We start from the raw sequence: 27,336 nt of genomic DNA on the forward strand, positions 1-27,336 counted from the left end.
GAACGGTTGAGGGCCACAGGACTAACACTGCAAACCAGGCATGACAGGGCGGATCTTATTGAAAACTTTAAAATATTGAACAATTTGGATGTTGATCCGGAAAATTTCTTCAAAAGGTCAGCTGTAACACAAACAAGGAACAACGGTTTCAAGCTCAACAAGCCACAATGTAGGACTGAGAACAAGAGATGTTTTTTTTCACCCTCGGTTATTAACCCATGGAACTGCCTACCCGCCGAGGTCGTGAGTGCCAAAATTGCTAACTTTTTAAGTAAAGCTGGAAAAGATCAGGGCAAATGGAGGGGGAGGACCTTCGACAAGTTGCCGGCTTCCTGTCCCCGTCGAGGCCACTAGTGTTAATGGCTCTCGGGTAAACCTCAGGAGATAAAGAAATTTCTAATGCCCATGTTAACTAATTCTAATGCCCATGTTAACCTAACAGTAAATAAATATCTAGGAGCCAGCGTGTTAGTTGCATTTATTACGCATTTATTATTATTATTATTATTATTATTATTATTATTATTATTATTATTATTATTATTATTATTATTATTATTATTATTATTTATTATTATTATTTATTATTATTATCATCATCATCATTATTTATTATTATTCAGGTGATTTAAATTTGGAGCGCAAAAGTAGTTTTCGGGCTAGGCAACAGATGACGCCACATTGTTTACAAACAAATGAAGGCGTACAACATCGTTGCTTAAAGACCGTGATGTATAGTTTCAAGTTGTCATTCCTTTTGCCCAGTGAGCGTATTTCGCAGGTGTAGTGTGGTGTAAAACTTGATCACTACCCCGAGGAGAAAACTGGGAGTGCGAACTGTGTGTTGGAGGTAATAGAAAGTTATTCCCACTTGGAAGAAGCGAGTGCGGCAACAAGTCTGGCGTCGGGTTGGAGGTAATGTGTTGACGCTGCTAATTGCCAGGTTGTCAGTATGGGTACAGTGCAGCGCCCTTGCTTGTTGAGGAAGTGCGTTAGGACATCTTAGAGAAGATGGGCAATTTGTTACACGCTAATAAGGAAGTGGGGTGTTTCACATACATGGGTGTTTGGTACCAGGACATGTCGCCCCACGTTCCACCTTCCAGCCGGAAGCATTCCAAATCTGCCCTTGGATTAAAAGCGGTGAAGCCACACACCTGCACACTATATATATATACAACTAAATTTTTTGTTTAATTAGATTAGGTATGTTTAAAGAGATGCAAAGACTGACGGGCATAACTAGAATGTTATAATTCCAGGACAATCCTAAATGGATGAGTTAGGTTCAGTGTTATTTTTAGAAACATATGCCTTCATGGCAGTTGTAGAATGTATCTGTTGATTGCATTATAATGCAGGTGCTGGGAACCTGCTGGATGGGGTTCTGGGAGTTGTTCTATTCCCTGCCAGGCTTGAGTTGAGAGCTTGGTCCACAGGCTGTTGCTTGGAGCGGCCCGCCGGCCCACATATCCACCACCACTTGGTTCACTTCTTGAAGAAAACTATCTAGTTTTTCTCTTGAAGATGTCCACGTTTGTTCCGGCAATATTTCTTATGCTCGCTGGGAGGATGTTAAACAACCGTGGACCTCTGATGTTTATACAGTGTTCTGATTGTGCCTATGGCACCCCTACTCTTCACTGGCTCTATTCTGCATTTTCTTCCATATCGTTCACTTCAATATGTTGTTATTTTACTGTGTAGATTTGGGACCTGGCCCTCCAGTATTTTCCATGTGTATATTATTTGATATCTTTCTCGTCTACTTTCTAGTGAGTACATTTGGAGAGCTTTGAGACGATCCCAATAATTTAGGTGCTTTATCATGTCTATATATGCCGTATATGTTCTCTGTATTCCCTTTATTTCAGGCAATCTCTCCTGCTCTGACGGGGGACGTGAGTACTGAGCAGTACTCAAGACGGGACGGTACAAGTGATTTGTAATAGTACAACCATTGTGATGGGGTCCCTGGATTTGAAAGTTCTTGTAATTCATCCTATCATTTTTCTGGCTGATGCAACATTTGCTTGGTTAATGCTCCCAAACTTTAGATCGTCAGACATCATTATTCTCAGATCCTTTACATGCTGCTTTCCTCCTATGGGCAGATTTGATTGTTTTGTTCCCTGTATTTTGTTTAAGGTCCTCAATTTTACCGTTCCTAAGTACCTGGAATTTCTCGCTGTTAAACATCGTGTTTTATTCTGTTGCCCAGTTGAGAACTATTAATATCTGCCTGTAGTTTTTCAATGTCTTCAGCAGAGGCAATTTTCATGCTGATTTTTGTATAGTCTGGAAAAATAAGGAAAATAAGGAAGAGCAATGGTGTAAGGACTGTACCCTGAGGTACAGAGCTTTCTAACTGTGCTTGGACTCTATTTTATTTGGTTGGGTGTTGTTCTTTGTTGTTGTTCATCAGAAAATTTAATATCCACAGTCCTACTTTACCTGTATGACCTTTGACCTCATTTTGTGTGCTATCACTCCATGGTCACATTTATTGAATACCTTTTGCAAAGTCTGTGTATACCACATCTGCATTGTCTTTCTTCTAATGCCTCTGTGATTTTGTTGTAGTGGTCAAGTACAGTAGCTGCAAGGGGCATGATCTTCCCGCTCTAAATCCATGTTGGCCTGTGTTGTGGAGGTCATTGATCTTCATGAAACTGAAGACCAATGTTTTATAATTTCTTTTTTCATATTCTCTATTAACATAATTTTGGTTATGTACTGTGTTTTTAGCTATTTATTGATGACTATTGTGCACGTTAGTAATTATTCATTTATTGGAATTTCTAAATAAAATTATATTAAGATTAATATTACTATTAAAATTTGGTATTGATGTGACATTGACTTTTTCATACGATGTATATTTGCACGGTGCACAAATTCTTGGAATAGACTAGGATGCTAACAAAGAAATTTTGCAAGTATTTTGAATATTTCAAGAATTGATAAGCTAGCAATAAGCACTTTATTTTCCTGCTAAATATATTTAAAATAATTAGCCAATTATAACATGCAAATCGAGATGATAATTGGTCTGCGAAAGAAACACATTATTTAATACAATATATTTATTGTATTATTTTGTTTTAACAGTGCTATAAGCATTTGATAGTTTTTTTTTTTTTAGCTTGACTCTTGTTTGCACTTTTCACATGTCAGATAAAATTACTGCAATTGGGTGTTGCAGGTACAGTAAATGGCTATATATGTATATACAGTACACTGAAGTTTTGTTCAAATGTAACTTGGGCTACAGAAATGGAAGTCTGAATACAATGGAGAGATTATGATCTGACTGCTCTAATTTTTCTTTGGAGTACAGTATACAAATTAGGTACAGTATCTGTATAAAGGAGGGAATCTGGATTTGCAGTGCTTATAACTTTTTCCCCATGCGATTTTGGTGTCAGAAAATACGCAAATGCTGTTCAATGTTCTATAGTTTGCACTAATAAAAACATTTTTGTGTAAATATAGCAAAAACAAAATGTCTGGATACTGTATATCATGTGGTCCAGAATATACTAAAATGGATAACTAGGGCCTCTTCCTTCTCAAAAGGAATGACTTGTTCCAAGCCCTGCCTGTTGCTTGAGTACTTGTATTGCATTTAAACTTAATTTTTTGTGCTTTTAGTTTATTCCAAATACTTGTTTTCTTATCATAAAATGATAGACTGCACATATGCATATTTTGATATTCAAATCACTTGAATTCTACTGTACAATATAATATTTGTTGACTTTTTTTATGATTTTTGGGTCTGCATTCTGTACCAACAAATTTGTGGACATCCTCCACAGGAAATAGAGCATGCTCCTGGTGCTTTCGAGTGTTATAAGGAATAAACCACACATTTTGATGGGAATGTGTGCTGATCAGTTCTTTATTGACAGATAAACAGTTAAGTATGGAAATGTTTTAGCTCATTAACCCTTAAACTGTGCACAGGTGGGACACGAACAAGGGGACACAGGTGGAAACTTAGTACCCAGATGAGCCACAGAGACGTTAGAAAGAATTTTTTCAGTGTCAGAGCAGTTAATACCCTGTAAATGGAATGCACTAGGCAGTGATGTGGTAGAGGCTGACTCCATACACAGTTTCAAATGTAGATATGATAGAGCCCAGTAGGCTCAGGAATCTGTACACCAGTGATTGACAGTTGAGAGGTGGGATCAAAGAGACAAAGCTCAACCCCCGCAAGCACAATTAGGTGAGTACAATTCGGTAAGTACACCACCAAACACAACATTCTTGCTTCACAACTACAGAATACACTATTATAACATGTCAGAAAAAATAACAAAGGTTAGCTGCAATAAGATATTAGATGCACCAGTGATCTGTCCAATACTAATTACTTTTTCAAGTGGGACTCTGCATTATTTATTGCAGCTGCATCATCCTCTTGTTTCTTCCTTCAAATATTGTTGCAATTTTTGTAATTATAACAATGGCACCCTTGTGCACCCAGCTTTAATTGAGGTCCTGAATTTAATATGATTTCCGAACTGTGTTCTAGTGAAAATAGAGCTCTGAAAGACCTAACTGGTTCCAGAACCTGATCTGAGATCCAAATCCCAGTCCTAGAAAAAAGTGGCAGCCCAATAAGAATGATCAACATGCGTTGCTTGCTTTGTTTTGCCTCACAAGTTTGTTTGTATTTAGTTTTAGGTTTCCTTGGTTTTTACTTTGAGTATTTATGATGTTTAGGACCTTTTGATTATTTTATTATACAGATAAAAGACTAAGTACTGTAGTCTTTGGGCTTTGTGCCTTTTGATAATTATTTGTGTATCTAAGCCTTTAACATCTCCAAGGCTTTAGTGTCAAACATATGTGTTAGGCACAGAATTTTTACAGATTTGTGTGTACTGCATGGCATAATTGATTCATAGCCAACTTTCTTGAAATAAAAGAAGAAAACTCGTATATTTATTGATTTTAAACTCTTGGCTACATTTTGTCTGACATTTGTCATCTCTGCCATTTTATAGTTGCTTGGGAACCTATGAAATATGATTGCTTTGCAGTGGTCATATCAAATATGCATCAAGATACAATCTTGGATCTGGATTTTTTCTTCTAAAAATTAAGCAAAAGAGGGTGAGATGTAAATATAGTAGATTGGATATTATAATAACATTTATATACAGTTTGTTATAAAATATCTGTAATGTACTGTATATGCCTAAATAGTTTTTATGAATTATTTCCAGATATTTTAACTGCAGTCTTTTATTTCATCCATTTTTGTTTTTGAAAGCTTTCATAAATGCCAACAAAAATATCTTGATAATGTAAGAAAATGCATAATAACAGGGAATATAATGGTTTTGATACTGTGTATAGTACGTGCAACACCTTTGGACTTTCACTGACAGATGTGAAATGAAATGAGAGTCGAGCTCTAAGCCCTTCATTTTTAATTTAAAATATATTAAACAACAAAATAATAGGGCAAGAAATTGTGAAGCTATTCTTGGTGTCTGTGACTATCATTTTGATTTATGTTATAGGTATTAAATAAATGAAAAAATCATCTATTTATGTGGACTTGATAACCCATATGCTGCCATATGTTGCCAGATCTGGTGCTTGTAGTTAGGCTGCATGCACCTGGATAGGGACTAATTTCATAATAAGAGCTAATAATATTAAAAATTAATTTTATTATCACTCCATTAATTTATCACAAGTTATCACTCATGTGATCGATAAGATGATTCCTCGTGAGAGAAGAGAAACCAGAGAGAAAAATTGCATTAAATGAAAGATTCGCTTAAATATATGATACATGGGAATTCACATACGCTGCAGTATTTATGTTACTGAACTTAGTCATAAAAATGTGCCTACCTTATATTAAATTTCAAATATTTTTATAGTTTCCAGTATTATAGGGCACAAAATTTTTTGATAAAGAAAGGTAAAACTGATTAACTATATTGGTTAAATTAGCATAGCTGTTAAGTCAGTAAATCGGCATCTGTATTGTTGACCTCCATGGTAACTTGTGAAGGCATCAAGGTGATTTTCTTGCTTTGTTATTTTGTTAATATACAGTAAATTTAGAATTATAGATTCTTGAATTTTCTCAAACTTCATACGTTTTAGAAAGTGATTTAGGTGTTGTGAATACTGTACTTTATGTAATTTTATATATACCTATTATATTCACTGCTGTTATGCATTTTCTTGCGTTATAAAACCATTTTTGTTGGCAGATATGATGGCTTCCAAAAAGAAAAAGATGGATGAAATGAGAGAGCAGAGACTCTACTGTGTATGTCGCCAGCCTAATGATAAATCAAAGATGATGATCCAGTGTGACTGTTGTGAGGAGTGGTTTCATACCCGGTGTATGAGTATCAATGATGAAGAAGTGGACCAGCTGGCTCAATGGCATTGCACTCACTGTGTTGATTTAATGAGCCAGAAAACGGCAATGTCTAACAAACGTAAATCTCTTAAGATTTTTCATTTACTTTCTTATTGAAGTTGCTTCATGTAGTGAATACTCTATAAATTATTTGGCATTCCTGAAAAGTATGCTATATCTTATCCTGTTGTTTAGTCAATATTTTTTGTACATACAGTGGAACCTCAAGTTACGACCCCAATTTCATAAAAAAATTCGACTCGACTTGTGACCTTTGCCGTGACTTGCGACTTTGTTGATACACGTATTGGTCGACAGAGCGCATGGTTCCTGGTGGCACGGGCAACCCCACTTCAGTTTACCAGACACCCCTTCCTTAATGAGGATTGCGCTTGAATTCTTTGTACAGAATTTCATTGTTTTCCTAGCTTTTTTTGCTTTCTAAACATAAAAGTAATTATTATATACCATGCAATGGGTTCCTCAACAATTAAGAAGTGGTGTGCAGTATAGGAAGAAGTACAAAGTTTTGTTGAAACGACTCGCTCAAGTTAAGCTGCAGTAGGCCGTTGCCTTAACCTTTTCAATGACACTGTGATGCCTCACTACAGACAAATGTTAAAATGTAGGGAAAAAAAAAGTCTCTATTGAAAGGTTCTTAGTGAGAAAAACAAGCATTGAGCCACAACCAGGTCCTAGTGGTATGCAGGCAAAACATAGGAGAGAGAGAGAGAGAGAGAGAGAGAGAGAGAGTACCCTAGAGAAGTCATCACTGCCTGATGTTATAATGCAAGGGGACTCCCTTTCCAAACGGTAACACCTCCCACCCTACCCTCCTTCCTCACAGTCTTCCATACGTCAACAAGTCATCAATAAAGGTAAGCTATAACTTGTACATACTACAGTACAAAATGTGTGTATTCTGTATGAAATGTATTTTGAAGTTATTATTTTTGGGGGTGTGGAGTGGCTTAATTCAACTTACATTATTTCTTAAAGGAAAATTCGTTTCGAGTTACGACCCGTCTCTGAGAACGGATTAAATTCGTAAATGGAGGGACCACTGTATTGTAATACAAATTACAATAAATCAAGTACAGTGGGGCCTCGACTTACGTGGTAATCCATTCCCAGAGACGGATTGCAAGTCAAAATATCGTAAGTTGAAGTGATTTTTTCCCATAAGAAATAAAGGGAATTGAATTTATCCGTTCCCCACCCTCCAAAATATTAACTTACAAATACATTTTATACTGAATACAACTTTGTTCTCTAACTACAATACAGTACATATGTTTATCTTATCTTCATGAAGGACTCTTGATGGCATATGGAAGATGGTGATGAGGGAAAGAGGAGGAGAGGTGTTACTGTTTGGAAGGGGAATCCCCTTCCATTATAACATCGGGCAGTGATGACATTTCTGGGATACACTCTCTGGCATGTTTTGCCTGCATACCACTAGGACCTGCTTGTGGCTCACTGCTTGCTTGTCTTACATAGAATTTGTCTAAAAACACTTGTTTTTCCCTACATTTTAATACTTGTCTGTAGTAAGACATCACATTGTCATTTAAAAGGTCAATGCAACAGCCTGCTACAGCTTTATCTGGGGGAGTTTTTTCAACAAAACTTTGCAGTTCTTCCCATACTTCACACATTTTCTTAATGAGGAAGGGACATCCTCTACTGCCTCAACTCACAACTATATTCTTAGGTTGAACCTTACCACTGACTTTCTTAGGACCCATGGCGTGATATATAATAATCAGTTTTATGTTCAAAACGCAAAAAAATCACCACAAAAAAGGAATTTCTTATAGGCGTGATCGTCACTAAACGGGCAGCTCTAGTAAACTTAGGCAGGTTGGCCCGCGCGACCGGGAACCACGCGCTCGATCGACCCAAACGTGTACCAACAAATATCATTAGTCGACGACACTATCGTAAGTCGAGTCCCATTTTTCGATCAAATTTACATTGTAACTCGAAATTATCGTAAGTTTGGGCAATCGTAAGTCGAGGTGCCACTGTACTATGTTCCTTTATGATAGTTCACTGTGTGATAGTGTCAGTACATTCTCTTGAAATACCCGAGTCTCTAGGGCCAGGCTTTGGATGAGCTGAAGTGAGATAACAGCTCTTGCTTGCATTTCACATGGTACTGTACTTCAATTGACAACCGTAATGAGCCCTATTCTTAGTTAAAAAAAAAAAAAAAGATAAAGCTGTGACTCATATTTTTGTCTATACAGTATCTGATATGTGAATGAGAAGCAGCAGCGGTGTAAGTACTATGCCTTGAGATGCAGAGCTTTTCACCATGCTCAGACTTGATTTTGTTTGTTACTCTTTGCATTCTGGTTGATAGGAAATTGAATATCCATCTCTATATTTTACCTGTTATTCCTATGGACTTTAATTTATATGCTGTCACTCCATGGTCACATATATCAAATGCCTTTGTAAAGTGTGTGTATACATCTTCATCTTATTTTTCTTCTAATGCCCCTTGATTTATCAATGGTTGAGTAATTGTAAAAAAAACTCTGAAAAACTTTTAATTGTTTGTGATGTTTGTGTGACTGGTCTATAATTAAAAATTAATGTTTTGCTTCCTCCCTTGTGAAGTGGCACTAAATTTGCTGATTTAAGTAATTCTGGTATCTTACCTGTATCCAAGCTATGTTACATTGAGTGCTTGTGCCACTTTTTTTTTTTTTTTTTTTTTTTTTTTTTTTTTTTTTTTTTTTTTTTACCCTTAAGTCGCTAAGGGCCATTATTGGCTTCAACACCCACAGGCGCAACAAAAAATTCCCATTTTTTTCTTATTAATGTCTTTATTTGTGTTCCCTGAGCACGGGAAAAATAAAAAAATAAATAATTGTACTTACTAATGACGTAAAAAAGCTAAAAAGTTGGCCGATGACGTCACAGATCATCATCGTTGGAGCATGGTGTGCCCGGGCCGAGTCAGGCGCGGTGGAGGAGCCCGAGTTGCCGCGAATTTATTTTTGCGGTATTACAGTATCTATGGTGTATTTTACAACCTTTTTATTCAATGGTGTGGTTCAATATGTTCTTACTTGATGTTTTATTATAATACAACTGTAGTAAATTTATTTTGTTTCCACATATTAGTGTCACAAGTATTTGCACAAAAATATCTTATTTTTCAGTAAATATACAATTTATTATGAATTGTTTTCACTATATACACTCACTTATGTATTTACATAATAAGTAGCAGTACTCAGGATGGGACAGCACAAGTGATTTGAATTGTACAACTACTGTGATGGGATCCCTGGATTTGAAGGTTTTCATAATCCATCCTATCATTTTTCTGGCTGATGCTATATTTGCTTAGTTATGCTCACTGAACATATGGTCGTCAGACATCATTATTACCAGAGTGAGTGGTTCATGAATCTGGGGCTTCACTATTCAATTTTCTATGCTTTGAGTCCAACATACTGACAACCAGCAAGGTAGATTACCTTGTTTGTTATTTAGAATTCCCTGCTCCTTACACCTCTTTATCAGGAGCCAGGCTTTGACCTCCAGTTCCTGTTAGGCTTATTTATATATGGCTTCAAGGGCCAGGTGGAGATTGAATTGGACATAATTTACCAGGTAACAAGCACCAAAGAGCCACCAAGACCCTATCAGAAAGAGGCGTTTCACTACATTCAACGCTGGTATTTTGGAGTTGAGTAAGTGAGGTTTTCTAGGCAGAAATATGGGAACGAAGTGAAAAGAAATAACTTCAAAATGTAGAGAAACTACTTATAATTATTGTTTCTAGGATTTATAATAAAAATATGTATTACAGGGAGAATGGATGGTGAGTTGCTGGCATTACAGTGGATGGAGCACTCACGAATCTTCAGCCAGGCCATCGGAAGCCTGAGGGGAAAGGTACTTGAACCACAAATCCCTTTACCCTGAAATATTACAAGTGGCTGCCAATGCAGTATAAATATACTGTACAGTACTAAGCATTAATTTTGAATATTGGGAAGGCTCTTTAATTTGAAACTAGTTAATTTATTTGTTTTTTTTTTTTGGCCTCAAATGAATCATATGTATCTTATTATATATCTTGAAATTAAATTTGTTATATATTTATCTGTATTCAATAATTTGAAAACCATTATTTATCTTTTACAGGCTGCATATACAGATGCAACACTGGCATGTGAAGGACATTTTTTTCAAGTGCACAAATTTGTGCTATCAACCTGCAGTGAATATTTTAATGATATATTTGAATGGACCCCATGTGTAAATCCTGTTGTGGTTCTAAATAATGTTTCTTGCAAAGAGCTTGAGGCTCTACTGGATTTTATGTATATTGGGGAAGTTAATGTGAAGGAAACACAGATTCCAGATATAATGCACGCTGCAGAGTGTATGAGGATTCGAGGACTGTCAATGGTTGATGATGATGGTGTGAAAACACACTTGTCAAAGGGTCCTTCAGATTTTGATAGACCTGCCAAAAAAAGGAGACGCTCAGATGTTCGGAAGAGGTTACCAACAGCTTCACAAAAGCCTCTCCCACCTTCATCACAGACCCTTCCTCAACCAGGTGCTCCTATGTCACACCCTCAACCTCCATCAGCAGCACTTCAATCGCCCACAGAGATCAGTTTAACCCCAGCTGGTGACACACACAACCATGCTTCTCTTCCTGACCATCTAAATAGGCAATCCCCAAAGCCTTTGCAACAGCACCAGGCTACATCTGTTCAAGATGTTTCACTGCCGCAACCAGCTCACACTCCACTACTGTCTCACATCTCACAGCATTCCCAACTGAGTGTGACACAGAATCACAATAACCAAAATTCTATATACCTTGCACCTTCACAGCACGACATCCCTACAGATTTATCAACTCGTGAGCAGCCTCAAGAAGTCAATCTTCCCCAATCTCTGACACCAATTGACAATGTTATTCAGGAAGTAAAAATTGAGTTGGAAGAAGTCGGATCAGAAGCACTAGTATCACATCCTGAGGATGGATCTGTTCCTATTCCTGACCTGCTCGACAGCTTGGTGGACATGCGGCCCCTGTATGATGGCAAGGTGGAGCAAGGAGAGGAGATGGCAACATTTCATGATGTGGTAATTTGGATTAACATTAGTTTGTTAGTGGTATATTGAAGGGTAAAAAAAAAAATATATATGTCTATATATATATATATATATATATATATATATATGTCTATATATATATATATATATATATATATATATATATATATATATATATATATATATATATATATATATATATATATATATATATATATATATATATATATATATATATATGTGTCTATATATGTCGTACCTAGTAGCCAGAACGCACTTCTCAGCCTACTATGCAAGGCCCGATTTGCCTAATAAGCCAAGTTTTCATGAATTAATTGTTTTTCGACTACCTAACCTAACCTAACTTTTTCAGCTACCTAACTTAACCTAACCTATAAAGATAGGTTAGGTAGGGTTGGTTAGGTTCGGTCATATATCTTCGTTAATTTTAACTCCAATAAAAAAAAATTGACCTCATACATAATGAAATGGGTAGCTTTATCATTTCATAAGAAAAAAATTAGAGAAAATATAATAATTCAGGAAAACTTGGCTAATTAGGCAAATCGGGCCTTGCATAGTAGGCTGAGAAGTGCGTTCTGGCTACTAGGTACGACATATATAGACATATATATTATATTTATATATTTATTGGTATATTCCCCTAATCAATCAGCCTGTGGAATGATTAAGAAAATCATTGTAGGAAAAGTACAAGTAAATGCAGTGGATTGATAATTGGTAGTGCAGCATTTTTGTGTATTCTTAATTTTGTCACTGCATTTCTAATGCAATTTTTCAAACTATAACACATTTTGATTCGTATTCATCCCTTGCACTAATGGCATGCCACCATTTTTTTTTTATTTCATCATAGTTATAGGTTTCAGGCATCAGAAACAAGTGAATAGCATATATAGATTTTTCTTATTTTCTAACTTGGGAAAATTTGCCTTACTTTAATTTCTTTATTTTGATTGCAGATCATACATACATGCAAGAGCAAAGAGTACATGTATAAATGAATATTTTATATGAGAATATACATGCTTGAGTTGGCCATGCCAGCTCAAATTGACTGTCAAGTGGATGATAATTTTCTTTCCATTTTAACCCATAAATATTAAGCATCAATAATTTATTTTATATGTTTCTCACATACTAATGAGCATTTAATAAATATTGACTAGCTGCATGAACTGTGTTGAAACAACCTGTCCTCTTAAAAATAACGTCGCTTTTGGCCGTTTGCCCGTATGGCCGAAAGTGGACGTAATTTGAAAATGAAAAAAAAATGAAAATAAATTTGGGAATTTTTTTCAACAACAGTAAGTTAAGGGTCCTCTGGTAGGTTAGGTGGGCAGGAAATTCTCATAAAGTTTCAAAATGTTTTGAAAAACGTTAATTGAAAGTTTCCTCTCCTACCCTTGGTGAGTAAGCCGGATGCCTCAAACAGAAAATGGAACAGTATGTCACTTTTGTGAGTCGATTTCATTTCAAATTACGTCCAAATTTGGCCATAGTGCGCATACGAGCCAAAACTGACGTTATTTTTAAGAGGACGGGTTGGTTGAAAAGTGGTATGACAGGTAAACATGTTTAGCCAAGTTGTCCATTTCTCAAAACAAACTGGAACCTACTGATTGAACTGTACCCTTCTACTCCCTTGGAGTTCTACTCCAGAACTGAGGAAAAAATTCACCAGAAAAACAAAATGGTCAAAAACAAGCAACTGCATGGCAAGATTTGTAGCTAACAAAAACAGTGCAAACTGTCCTTACTGGCTAGATATACCTGTCTACCACCAAGTAGCAGTCCAGGAAATGGTGTTGGCTGTCTCATGAACAGTAGTTTTATGCAAGACCAATGCTTTCTTTTTTTCCTTGTGTGTGTTCTGTGCCATGCATTTTGGCTATACATTGTGCTTACAATTCACTCCCCAACATACTGTATATTAATACCTCCAAAATCTGGGTTACTGTCTTTGCTTAATCTGAATTATATGGGCCTCATCTCCATTCAATTTACCTGAACATTTTACTTTCTTACCAGGAATGTCAAAAAATTAAATGCCATTTTCACAAAGTTCAATCACTTGTAGCTTATCTCTTAATTGATGGGGTAACTTGCTTCCTCTTAGCACCTCCATGTTCATTGATACTGCTATCATACATGATCTTAGAGGCGAGTTTGTGCAAAACAATTATCTACGTTCTTATTAAAACAAAAAATTTAGGAATAAAAGTCTTTCAGTAACAGAATGACATGAGGTTGAGTCACATGAGGGAAGAACACTTCGCTAGGCAGGTTGACAGGGTTGGGCTTGATACACATGCCCCCAGAAGGAGAAAACGTTCTATGTTGTAGCAGGGAAATGCAGTACAGTACTGTACTGTATGTACACACAGGAGATGACAAGCACCATCAAGGAAAACAGGGAATTGTCCAATGCTGACGCGTGCTTGCCTGTAAATTTACTTCACTGTGTTCAAACTTTGGGAGTAAAGAGATTAAGTACTGGTACTTATAACTGAATTGTTATCGGTAAGCCAAATTTCTATTAAAAGTTGATCAGTCAAGAACTCTTAACTCGAATTTAATAGTTTCTTCTACTATATAACCTTTTAATCCGTATCCCTTTTTGGGTTGAAGGATAAAAAATCTGAACATAAATTCATTCAGATTACTCAGAGATTCGGGTTGCTGGAATCCGTATTACCGAGCTCTCACGGTAGCGTATTGTTCTGGACCTGTCCCACATTTCAAGATGTTTTCTCCTTTTTGGGCTATTTAATGTGAAATTTGTTATTTTTAATGTGAAACTCAAAAGAAGCAAATTTTTTTTTTTTAATATGCTCAAAAATTTTCCCAAGGCTCCAACTGCAATGTAGGTGTTGTATCTAGGGATAGAAAACTGTTACCCGAGGACTACATAAAGAACCTTGTGCAAGGAGCCTATGCTACACTTTTTAACTTTAGAATCACTTTTAAATACAAGGATAGCGAAATATTTAAGAAATTGTTCACGTCCATCATGAGACCATAATTGGAATATGCAGTTGTATGGTGCCTATATCTCAAGAAGCACATCAATTAGCTGAAAAAGATGTAAATACATGCAATTACTGTAAATGACTTCAGGAACTGAAAAACAAAGAGTTACCAGGAGAGACCATAGGTGTTAAATATACCAAAGGTAGAAAATAGAAGAAAAGAGGTGATATGATTCCCTACATACAAAATATTAACTGGAATCTACAAAATTGACAATGAGGAATTCTTGAAACCTGCATCTTCAAGAACTCGAGTTCATAGATTCGAGTTGAGTAAACAAAGCTGCTGAAAAAATATTAGAACATTCTCATATGCAGAATGGTACTTGGTTGAAACGAGTCAAGTGAGGTGGTGGTGGATGCTAAGACTGACAGTACTGTAGTTTCAAAGCACCATATGATAAAGAGTACTGGGAAGATGAGACACCATGAGAATAACTCTTGTCCTGTAATTACACTTGGGAAATAACAGGCTACAGATCAAATGTATCATTTTATAAGAAAAATTATTTTTGTTTAATTTTTTAATTTTCTGCATATAGGCAGAGAAGTGCCTGTCATAGCTGCACTTTAGGGGTAAATATATACTAGTAATATACCTTCCACTTTCCATTCACAAATACCATTCATAATGAAGTCCATAATGCATGAAAGGTGCAAAGTTGCAAGAATATGATCTAAAACTTCATGAACCACTAAAAATGTGTAGTTTGTGGGAATCTGACACAAAGCAGAGAAAGTGGTATACCTGCAGATGTTAAAATAATCTTTTGAATTCTCATTTGTACTTTGAAACTTGGTACTGTACGAAAGGGATACCTACATACCACCAAATCTGCATTCCCCAATACCATACATATCAGTGGCTGCTTATATAGGTATATGGTTTACAGAGTAAAAGTAAAGAATAAAGAAGACATTAATTCCCTGTTATTGTTGACTCTAGAATAATTTGTTGACGAATGTGTTTTGTGTAAAAGATGATTGAGCCAAGATGAAATATATACTGTAGATTGTAATTGAAGCTGTAAATGTAAGCTAGATATTATAAGCTTTTTCTGTAATATTGTATTAGTTGTTTCTGTGAGGAGTCCCTTTGGCTCCCTGGAGTTATCGGGCTAATGTGTGATATAATGGACCAGGACATTAGTCTATGGAGTTTAACCTTCCGGGGACCACGAGCCAGAACCTGGCCTTCTCAGAGAGGTGTTTCAGGGAGCAATGGCCCTGGAAAACCCCCAGTGGTTGGGAGTTTTCCTTATCTGCCATCGACCAGGGTTAGGCACCCAGAAAGTTGGGCATAACAAAACAAACCCCACACGGTAAGAAAATTACAAATAAAAACCGAAGATAGGTAGAAAATTTCAAAATTAACTATGCCTTAACTATGGAAGCATTTTAGAAAAGTTTTTGTATTATATTGTGTAGTTAACTGCATTAACATAACCTCCTGGATGCCTAGACAGTTAAAGCATGGCCAGCTATGGATTTTGCCTGGAAGTGTTTGCATATTTATACAGCTTTAATTATATACTAGATACTGTAGTACAGTTCTTGGAGTAGATCAGTATGCCACTTCATATACCCACATATTTCAGCATTCTGGAGACCAAATTTTGTCCTAAAGTATTTATAATATGTGTTTTTCCATAAACCTTGTTGTAAGTTTATTGTTCTTTTCAGGATCCAGACGAGAACCTGTATGATTTTACAGAGGAATTTCCCGAGACTTCTACTTCTTCACAATCAGATGCTCAGTTCTCGAGGGTTAGTTGCTTACATGATAGTGTGATAGTGATTGCATAATATCAGATTAGTACTACATTTCCTAAGCATTTTGCAACCTTATGTCTGCAGTTTAGGGGCCAAAAACTCTAAATTTTAAAAATATTGTGTACCCATTTTTTTTATTCACTATTTAGTATAGCTTAAATTAAATTTTTAGGACAAGATTTTAGATTTAACATTGCTTGATGTTGCTTAATTTGGTAATAATAATATAAATAATAATTTAATTTACAAGACGGTACAGTGAGTTTGTGAGATTACATAAGGATGTATTTATCCATTCTTGCAAAGCCACAAACATGCATAGCGTTTCGGGCAGAAACACCCAAATGGTTTTGAACATCTATTTTCTTGGAGAAACTTACTACAATGCTGTAGTACTTGAATGAAGGTGAAGGAAAGACCCAATTTATGTCTGAGTGTATTAAAATACAAATTTTAGAATGTAACCTACATCCTTTCTCAAAGTATAGTATACAATGTTCTGAAACAATGTTTTCAGAACATTGTATACTATACCTTGAGAAAGAATGTAAGTTACATCCAAAAATTTGTTTTTTAACCCTGAATTAACCGGAAAGCCATTGAACAGTTCAACCCAGTTACATTTACAGTCTTGAAAATCCATCAGTGGTTTTATGGAATCTTTAACTGTTTAAAATCCCTTCACTTTGCTAAGTACTATGGTTGTATAGGTGTGTTAAATAATGAAAATGCTGACAGTGAGACCAAACAAGCACTTTATGACAACATACCATCCAAGAAACTGCCATATAAGAAGTACTGTAATCTGCAGCTATTACCAGCTCCAACTCCTATGATTGGCAGGAGAGGTGGCATATAACAACTGGATATAATGTTAGGGAAGTTAAGTCAACAATCATGGCATGGTCTACTGCTACACCACATAGGAAATAGTAGTGTAGGTTGGCTTTGTTAACATGTGGGTACCTTATGGAAGGTCCTCGGAAACACTAGTGTGATATCGGGAATTTGCCTATTTCATTGCCAAAAAAAATCTATCCACAGTCAATTGCATTTTTCTTGTATGAATCTATTTGCTTTGACAAACTTCGTACAATAATCTAATACCATCATTATTAATCTCCTCTTCAGAGTTTTTTAACAAAAAAAATACTATTAACTTAATACTAGCCCAGCAACTGTACTCTATAGACAATTTTGTCTAAATATTACTGTATATTTAACACTTTCCGGCCCCCTTCGATGGTAAAAAAAAAGCGGTATGTGCGCGCGGCGTTTTTGCCGCGTAAGCGTAAAAACAAAAATGTGTATACTCTTTTTACTCTCCTGACCTTAGTTCTCGAGCTATGTATTTCATTTTGGTGCCAACGTGTTCGCAATAAAATTCTCTAGAAGAACATCAGTAAAAAAAAGTCACGAAACGTATTGGGATACCAGCACCAAATAAATAACTACGAAGATGACTCGCCGTGAGCGCCCAACAGCAACAAAATGTTTTTATTCTTGGGATTGTTATCACCTCCACACTTGTCCTACAGCATTAATTTTGGTATCAATGGACTCGCAATGAAATTCCCAACACGGTGATATGAATATAAGCATAGAATAATGATTGCGGCCCACCCGCAAGAGTGTGGGAAGTGGTGAAATTGTTACCCGGTATCGGTGACGGGACGACACACGGCGCTTTGAAAGTTTATACTTATTTCACTCTCATGACATTATTATTCTATGTACATCATTCATTTTTGTGTCAATGTGTTCGCAATAGAATGTTCTATGAGCCCGTAGGTAAAAAAGATCAACAAAGCGTAAGATAGAATAGCGCCAAATATAAAACAGCGCTGGAACATATCAGTGAGCGTCAAACACACACGAAATGTTTTTACTTTTGTTATGTTTGTCAAGTTTATACTTGTTGCACACAGTTATTTTTTGTTGTACATTGATCGGAATAAAATTCCCTAAACAGACATATGCATATACAACCCGTTCTCGCAAATTTAATAAGTCAATATTGACTTATTAAATATGTGCATAGGTGACATACTTAACACTTTCGCGCTCTCCGCAAAGGTCACTCAGCCAACCGAATGTGCGCGCTGCGTTTTTATCGCTTAAGCGTAAAAACAAAAATGTGTATACTCTTTTTACTCTTCTGACCTTAGTTCTCATGCTACGTATTTCATTTTGGTACCAACGTGTTCGCAATAAAATTCTCTAGAAGAACATCAGTAAAAAAAGTCACGAAACGTATAGGGATACCAGCACCAAATAAATAACTACGAAGATGACTCGCCGTGAGCGCCCATCAGCAACAAAATGTTTTTACTCTTGGGATTGTAATCACCTCCACACTTGTTCTACAGCGTTAATTTTGGTATCAATGGACTCGCAATGAAATTCCCAACACGGTGATATGAATATAAGCGTAGAATAATGATGCGGCCCGCCCGCAAGAGTGTGGGAAGTGGTGAAATTGTTACCCGGTATCGGTGACGGGACGACGCACGGCGCTTTGAAAGTTTATACTTATTTCACTCTCATGACATTAATTTTCTATGTACGTCATTCATTTTTGTGTCAATGTGTTCGCAATAGAATGTTCTATGTGCCCATAGGTAAAAAATATCAACAAAGCGTAAGTTAGAATAGCGCCAAATATAAAACAACGCTGGAACATATCAGTGAGCGTCAAACACACACGAAATGTTTTTACTTTTGTTATGTTTGTCAAGTTTATACTTGTTGCACACAGTTATTTTTGGTTGTATATTGATCGGAATAAAATTCCCTAAACAGACATATGCATATAATACATGATATGGGGGAAGCATTACCAGTATAAACGGCTAAAGTCACCCACCTGCAACCCGTTTGGGACAAAATACCATTTAATCGAAGTTATCCACACCTTTCATGAACTTATTGTACCATGCAGCCTAGTGGTGAGAAAGAGAGCCTCATGGCACACAGTTTGAAACAAACCCAAAGTAAATCGGATAAAAATTGAATTTTATACAAATGTTTTAAAAGAGGACATAAATTTATGTTCACCATGCGGGAGCGGGTAGGCGAAACAGGACGCCGGGAGGAGTCCTGATCCGCAGAAAGTGTTAAGACTCGCTTCCTAGGCTGCAAAGCTGTGATTTAGCTACAGTTAGGATATCTTATCTATATCCCCTATACTGTACTACTACTACTACTACTACTACTACATTCTTAATTAATACTCCTCTCCGTATTTTTTTCTACTTTGCCAACCTTACCTTACCTTTCCGTCCCAGCCCACTTTATATTTCATTTGTATGCTTTGTTAACTTTAAGAAACTCCACTGAAGCAATATGTTATCTGTTGTTCCAAATCTTTATTATTAGAACCTAGTGCTTACTGCATAATACATGTAGTATCCATAAATTTTTATTTCAAAGTTGGTGCAATGGACTATCTTAAGTATGAATGTAGTGATAATATTGCATTTTCATGAACAATGTGATCTTTTTTTGTGCAGGGTTCAACACACACCACTACTTTTGTCAGACTTGCACATTGCTCTCCAGAGAAATTGAGACCCTATAAATGCCTCAACTGTCATCGCTCATTTCAGAAGAAGGAAAGTTTGACCCGACACATGCTCACACATACGAAGGAACCATACAGGTGCACACAGTGTAATTATACCTGCAAGACCTACAGAGCTTCTCTTGAACATAAGAGAGAAGAACACACAAAGATTTTTAAATGTCTTGTTTGTGACTTTACCAGCAAGCGGCAAGACAATGTAAAGCGCCATATGAGAACTCATTCGAATGAAAGACCTCATAAATGCCCACACTGTGAATTTTCTTCAAAGCACATACAATCACTTGATAAACATATTAAGAAAATTCATGAAAGGTAATGTCTTCATATCTATGGATATAAAGGAGTTTTGGATTTATTAAGCGTAGGTTCTATGAACTGTTCTGTCACCCAGTCCTTGTCTTATCCTTAATCTTAAAAGTACAGGAATATGGAAGAATTTAAAAGCATAAAACCACCTGGGCACCTATTGAGTTCGGTAAGCTTGTTAAGGGTTACGAGTTTCTTTCGGCTTGTTTTCTTACTCTCTCTTTTTTTTATTATGTGACTTTCTGTGAAGTAATACGTAACCCATTCTAACAAAATTTTTGTCCAAGTACCTGTACAGTAATATGTAAACAACAACTTGTAAAGGTAAAGCAATAGTCAGTAGTTAAACCCATTTCAGTGTCAAGGACACAGCCATGTGATCACATCCTTTGTTGTATTTATACAGTATGTAAAGAACTTTTTACATATTCAGAAATCCATGCAAAAATGGTCTATGAACTGGGAGTTTTTATATGTTTGTAGAATTTCCTGGTTGTTCTCCTTTGCTATCACATTTTTCAGAATTGTGAGCAATGTTTTAAATGGTAGTTATAAGATCTGCAATATCAATGTAAATAAGTGACTTGATTGGTTTGGATTTCCTCCTATTAAAGAGGATTATATATTATTTCAGAATAATGGCATCTATTGTATCATTGTCTGATATGTGGACTTTACATTGGTAGTTCTAAGTTATTGATGTTTAAGACCAAAGGGATTAGGCTAGTAAAGCACAAAAAAGTACAAATGCCATTTTTATTAGATAGCTAGTATGACTGGATACATCAACAACTACTGTAAGTAGCTGTTGACAGTCGTGTCCTCAGCTGGCTGAGAATTTCAATAATTTGATTTAATGTTTTGGAATTAATGTAACAAAAATTTGTACAATTAAAGAATACCGGCATATAATTTCAAATTAGTCTGGCCTTTTTTAAAACATTAACACTGATGAGCCATGGCATTAACTCAGCCAGCTGGGTTAAGAATATTGAACTTAATAATTTTGTGTTTGGATTGAAATAATTTTACAAGCACTGATCAAAGATCGGAGCCAACATTGCAAGGAATACTATTTTTCATAATATTCGCAGCGAGTGAGTGAAGTCATGCTGCCAAGAAGAATGTGTTAAACATTCATAAATGATATACCTTATTTATATATTTGCTGTGCAGATGTTGGAATCTCGTATAGGCATTGGTATGTTGTGTGTTATGTATAACAGGGCATTTGTGAGCACTATTTAGTATCTTTCCCCATAAAAACATTTGAATCCTATTTACATACAATCAGAGATTATATTTATGTTGGCAGTGCAGTATTTTATTTGTAGATAATACTGTATATTTTTTTCTTAGCAGAACTTTGTGTTTGAACCTAGTTCTGCAAATGGTATATTTGTATTTAATTTTTGGTGTTTATTAAATAATTCAAATTTTGTTAAAAATGTTTCATGAATAAAAATTTAAAATTATATGCCAAGTTTTCAGATTTTTGGTCGTGTAAATTAGCTATGCATGTGAGTAATGCATTGCAATTTCACTTGGAGTCTTTCAAGTTAGAATATAAGCATGAAATGTTTAATATTTAGGGAATTGTACTCCATTTTTCCTTGGTGCCATCCATGTAATTTCAGGTTCATTATACCAATTCCTTATCATTTTGAGGCTCGCTTTAGTATACGGTATCTTCATTTTACAGAAAAAGTTTGAATTACATAATTAACAAAAATTGACTTGGAAAAAGAACTTTAGATAATGTTGTAACAATACCAGTATCAATAATGTGCTATGTGGCACAACACCAAGTTGAATGTAGTCTGTACAACCAATATTAGACGGGCCATCTTAGTTGCCTAATAATTAACTGCTGTGGAAGAAGTTAGTTTTTTCTTGAAAGTGTTGGCCTATTCTCCTGTTACTGTAATTTTGCAGCACCAATTTCAGGAACCTTTTAATGTATACTGTTTAGACCTTTCTTCTCTTTTACAAACATAAACAGAAGCACAATTTATACTCCCCACTTGAGACCACCACTATAATTACCTCCCCACCTACCACCACCACCACTAATATCTCCCCACCCACCACCACCACTATAATTACCTTCCCCACTCACCACCACCACTATAATTACCTTCCCCACCCACCACCACCACTATGATTATCTTCCCCACCCCACCACTACAACCAGCAACACCCCATCATCACCAATACCTCCCCCACCCTCCTGCCACCATTTCCATCACTATCACCCCCCACCCATCACCTCTCGCAAATCGTCCTCCTCCATCCATCACCACAATCACCTTCATCCAGGTAGGAAACACGCAACAAGATTCAGTGGAAGGTAATTACCATAGGTCACACATACCATAGTTTAGACACAGTCCAAACTATGCAGATATATTTAAATTGGTGCAGAAGTGAGGACAATTTGTGTAGCTAATTGCAATGCAGTTCAATGTGCTAGGAAGGATTTGAACAGAGTAAGATGTATATTTTTTGCACTTAGGCTAGGTAAAAGGTGAAGAATAGGGGGAAGTAAGATGAAAGATATCTAGGATAATCTTAAATATTTAGGGAGAAGCAACTAATGTCATAAACTGGCATCAGGTTTGCAGGTTGCTAGGGATAGGGACTGTCTTCACAATGAGCATAACTAAATTATTCAAGTACTAGGAATTAAACATCTATAAGGAAGAATTATAGTGGGGAATATTGAAGACATGTTGATGGTTTAGAGTGAGTAAGGGGAGAATGACCAGGAAATGTACCGTGTCCCACAGGAAACCTACCCCATCCCCTTATCCCAAATCTAATCCTTCGCTGCCTTCCTTATCTTGCTTCTTCCTGTCTCACTTTCCTGAAGTCTTAATCTAAGGTTTCTCTCTTTTTTCATCTCTTCTCTCCACTCCTTCTTGATGCCCGTCAAATTCTCACACTTCTTTCTCTCTCACTACTTCGTTGACTCCAACTACTTTACTCACAGTAATAGACAGTAATAGTGAGATTGCAGAGGAATACGGTCAACAACACACGCTACAATGGTAAATTGGCTGAAACATTAATCTACCAGTTAAGAGTTTAATAGCAGGCCTGGGAACCTGAGGTGACCCCCAACAAACTTGTGTGTAAACATACATGCATGTGAATATGACATGCATAAGCATGACATATATATAATAAATATATATATATATATAATATATTATATATATATATATATGACAGTGTCAGACCACGGAGGAAGAATTGAAACAGGAATTTCCTTAAGTACTTTCATATACTAATACATCTTCAGAAGGAGTGAAGATGTATTGAGAGTGACTCCTTCTGAAGATATATTAATATACGAAAGTACTTACAGAAATTCCTGTTTCAATTCTTCCTCCGTGGTCTGACACTGTCACATCTTTAATCACGTGTTTATTTTTTGTGATCTACACATATTATATATATATATATATATATATATATATATATATATATATATATATATATATATATATATATATATATATATATATATATATATATATATATATATATATATATATATGTATATATATATATATATATATATATATATATATATATATATATATATTATATTATACAGTATATATATATTCATTCATTTTAGAATTGCAAACCAATGCTTAAAGTTGCAGAGCACCTTGTCAAGAAATAGGTTTTAATTAAAATCCTTTGCTAGAACATAATGCTGCACATTCTTTTCATCTTTGACCACAAAACAAATAAGAACAAAGAGAAGTTTGAAGCATGACAGCAAAATTCTGGAATTAAAACAGTTATTAAAAATTTAAGAGCAAAATTTTGTGATTATTGGCATTATTTTTGGTTGGTTCTTATAATAATCAGGAAGTATATTACTCACTTTAGCACCAGACTGCAATAATGATAATATGTTGGCATTTAGCTACAAAACCAATATGTCTAGGAAATTATTAATTGAAAATGGTTTAAATAGTCGCAGCATTAAAATTACATATATTGCCTAAAAATGCAACAATGCTCATGAAATGTTATGTATGTGCCAAACACAAGTTAATTATTAAAATTATACTGTATACTTTTATTTCACCTTTGAAAACCTGTATAGAAAATAAAGATGTATCCAGGAACCTAGAGATTCAGTACTCTTGCATTGAGAATTTTAATAACTTTCACTACAAGACTGTGAATTCAACATTTTTTCAATTGCATAATTTTTGTATGTGATCAAACTTAAATAAATTGAACTATAAAAATTGTGCTTTGTATTCTTATTGTTACACTTTATTCATCTTTTCTGGGAGGAAGACCCCTTGTAGCTCCCTGAAGCTACAATGTTGATATAGTGCCAACTAGGTGCCATCACATGCGAAGTTCTTTTAGGCCTACTGGGGACCACGAGTCAAAACCTGGCCCCCCTTCTAAAGACGTGCGGAGAGCAGTGGCACTATGCTGTCAGTGAAGTTGAATAATGTCTGCCACTACTGGGAAAACAGCCACAGTCAACAAGGCAAAACAGATCACTGCTGGTTATGCAACCCATCTTCAAACCAAGTCCATTCCATCCAGCGGTCTACCAAATCACCTCGCCCAAATGCGAGTGTAAGTATGGATGTATTTGTGTGTGTTTACAGATTACAGTCGTGTGTGTAAACTAAAAGTCTTTGAAAATGTAATAAGTTATTACGAAACGTGTTCAGGCATCGCGTCAGACTAGAAATAAAATAAAATTTTGGAGAATTGATTTTTCAATTACCATCGACAGTGAAAAGAAACATAAGCAATATTGAGAAAATTCGTGTTAGAATTATTAATCTTACCTTTTCGGTCATGTTTAACAATGTAATTACCTAAGTGTAGTAACAGGATGAGAGCTACGCTCGTGGTGTCCCGTCTTCCCAGCACTCTTTGTCATATAACGTGTGTGTGTGTGTATATATATATATATATATATATATATATACAGTATATATATATTAGTATATTTTGGTAGCAGTCTTTCTTGTAAACATATGTTGTTGAATATGACCGAAAAAGTAAGATTAATAATTCTAACACGAATCTTCTCAATATTTCTTATGTATTTCTTCACTGTCAGTGGTAATAAAAATAACAATTCTCCGAAATTCATTTTTTAATTGTCTGATGCCTGAACGCGTTTCGTAATTCGTATTACATTTTCAAAGACTTAATTTACACACAAATTCTTTGTACTTATACTCTATTGGATGAGGTGATATGGTACAAAAGTTTTGGGTGAGGTGACAAACACAAGACAGAACACGAAACAATGGGTATAAATTGGATAAGTGAACATATGAATGGAAGTAACTGCAGAAGGCCTATTGGCCCATACAGTACTTCCTCTTGCTGCTTCCATATTGGTTCGGGGTCTTGAAGTAGGTAGAATATAGTTGTGCATTAATTGGCTGTTAATTGCTGGTGTTAACTTTTTGATGTGTAGTACCTCGCTGATGTCAAGCCGCCTGCTATCGCCGTACCTATCGATGATTTCTGTGTTGTCTGTTAAGATTTCTCTGGTGATGGTCTGGTTGTGAGAAGAGATTGTGTGTTCCTTGATGGCTCCCTGTTGCTTATGCATTGTTAGTCGCCTAGAAAGAGACGTTGTTGTCTTGCCTATATACTGAGTTCTTTGGGGCTTAGTCCCCAAGTGGGCATTTAAAGGCATAGACGACGTTGGTCTCCTTCAAAGCGTTCTGCTTGGTGTCTGGGGAGTTTTTCTAAGACAGTAGGTGTTATAAAGGCTGAGAGTTTTTTGAAGAAAAGATTGCATTGCTAGGTTGATGTCCCCTGTTATCTAATTCGGACTCCCAATTGACATTAGCAGCAGCAGCTATAAAATTGCCTATAGCAGTTTCATTGTGCAGCCTAAAGCTTATCTCCCTTGTCTCAAGAGGTGGTTTGTTAATGTTAGGAGAAATGTGGGGTAATGATCTGTAGTGCTATCGATGATTATCCTTGAAGTAAGCGAGATGTTATGTTGGTCCAGATGTGATCAAGAGCCGTGGCAGTACTATCAGTGATTCTAGTAGGTCTAGTGATTAAGGGTATGAGGAACCAGGAATTCATACAGTTGAGGAAGCTGACAGCAGTAGGGTTTTCAGGCTCGCAGAGGTCAATATTAAAGTCCCCTGCGATAATTAGACGGTTTTTGTTCAGTCTGTTATCTAGTATTAGATTTCTAAGATTAGAGTTGAATTCGGACACATCAGTGTTAGGAATTCTATAGACTGCTCCCACAGTCAGGACAGACTCTGAAACTGGCGAAGATATACTCCCCATAGTAGTCTCTAGTTCTAATTAAGAACATAAGAACATAAGAACAAAGGTAACTGCAGAAGGCCTATTGGCCCATACGAGGCAGCTCCTATTCTATAACCACCCAATCCCACTCATATACTTGTCCAACCCGTGCTTGAAACAATCGAGGGACCCCACCTCCACAATGTTACGCGGCAATTGGTTCCACAAATCAACAACCCTGTTACTGAACCAGTATTTACCCAAGTCTTTCCTAAATCTAAACTTATCCAATTTATATCCATTGTTTCGTGTTCTGTCCTGTGTTGATACTTTTAATACCCTATTAATATCCCCCTGGTTATGTCCATTCATCCACTTGTAAACCTCTATCATGTCACCCCTAACTCTTCGCCTTTCCAGTGAATGCAACTTAAGCTTTGTTAATCTTTCTTCATATGAAAGATTTCTAATTTGGGGAATTAACTTAGTCATCCTACGCTGGACACGTTCAAGTGAATTTATATCCATTCTATAATATGGCGACCAAAACTGAACTGCATAATCTAAATGGGGCCTAACTAGAGCAAGATATAGCTTGAGAACCACACCAGGTGTCTTGTTACTAACGCTGCGATTAATAAATCCAAGTGTCCGATTTGCCTTATTACGAACATTTATGCATTGATCCTTTTGTTTTAAATTCTTACTAATCATAACTCCCAGATCCCTTTCGCAATCCGACTTCGCAATCACAACACCATCTAGCTCGTATCTTGTAACTCTATCATCATTACCTAACCTCAGAACTTTACATTTATCAGCATTAAACT

General features: G+C 36.0%; 1 protein-coding gene across 7 annotated transcripts; it reads left to right on the forward strand.

Annotated features, from left to right (window-relative positions):
• Positions 1-671: 671 nt before the first annotated feature.
• Positions 672-24,499, forward strand: LOC123760639 (broad-complex core protein isoforms 1/2/3/4/5). Of its 7 annotated transcripts, none has more exons than XM_069300320.1 (7): positions 672-915; positions 3,970-4,248; positions 6,249-6,482; positions 10,239-10,324; positions 10,577-11,536; positions 16,243-16,326; positions 19,845-24,499. In XM_069300320.1, the coding sequence occupies exons 3-7, from the start codon at positions 6,251-6,253 to the stop codon at positions 20,232-20,234; spliced, it is 1,752 nt and encodes a 583-aa protein (XP_069156421.1). In that variant the 5' UTR covers positions 672-915; positions 3,970-4,248; positions 6,249-6,250; the 3' UTR covers positions 20,235-24,499. The 7 variants fall into 7 exon arrangements, with proteins under 7 accessions (XP_069156421.1, XP_069156360.1, XP_069156580.1 ...); XM_069300259.1 differs by having other exon boundaries at positions 3,970-4,234; XM_069300479.1 differs by lacking the exon at positions 6,249-6,482.
• Positions 24,500-27,336: the final 2,837 nt, after the last annotated feature.

The sequence above is a fragment of the Procambarus clarkii genome, chromosome 1, assembly GCF_040958095.1.
Source record: "Procambarus clarkii isolate CNS0578487 chromosome 1, FALCON_Pclarkii_2.0, whole genome shotgun sequence".
NCBI classification, from domain to species: Eukaryota; Metazoa; Arthropoda; class Malacostraca; order Decapoda; family Cambaridae; genus Procambarus; species Procambarus clarkii.

Bases quoted from the DNA above. Each gene is read 5' to 3' on its own strand.
- LOC123760639 (XM_069300320.1), top strand. From the start codon at position 6,251: ATGATGGCTTCCAAAAAGAAAAAGATGGATGAAATGAGAGAGCAGAGA. The intron at 6,483-10,238 runs GTAAATCTCTTA...TATGTATTACAG, and splicing joins AACGGCAATGTCTAACAAAC to GGAGAATGGATGGTGAGTTG. The intron at 10,325-10,576 runs GTACTTGAACCA...TATCTTTTACAG, and splicing joins TCGGAAGCCTGAGGGGAAAG to GCTGCATATACAGATGCAAC.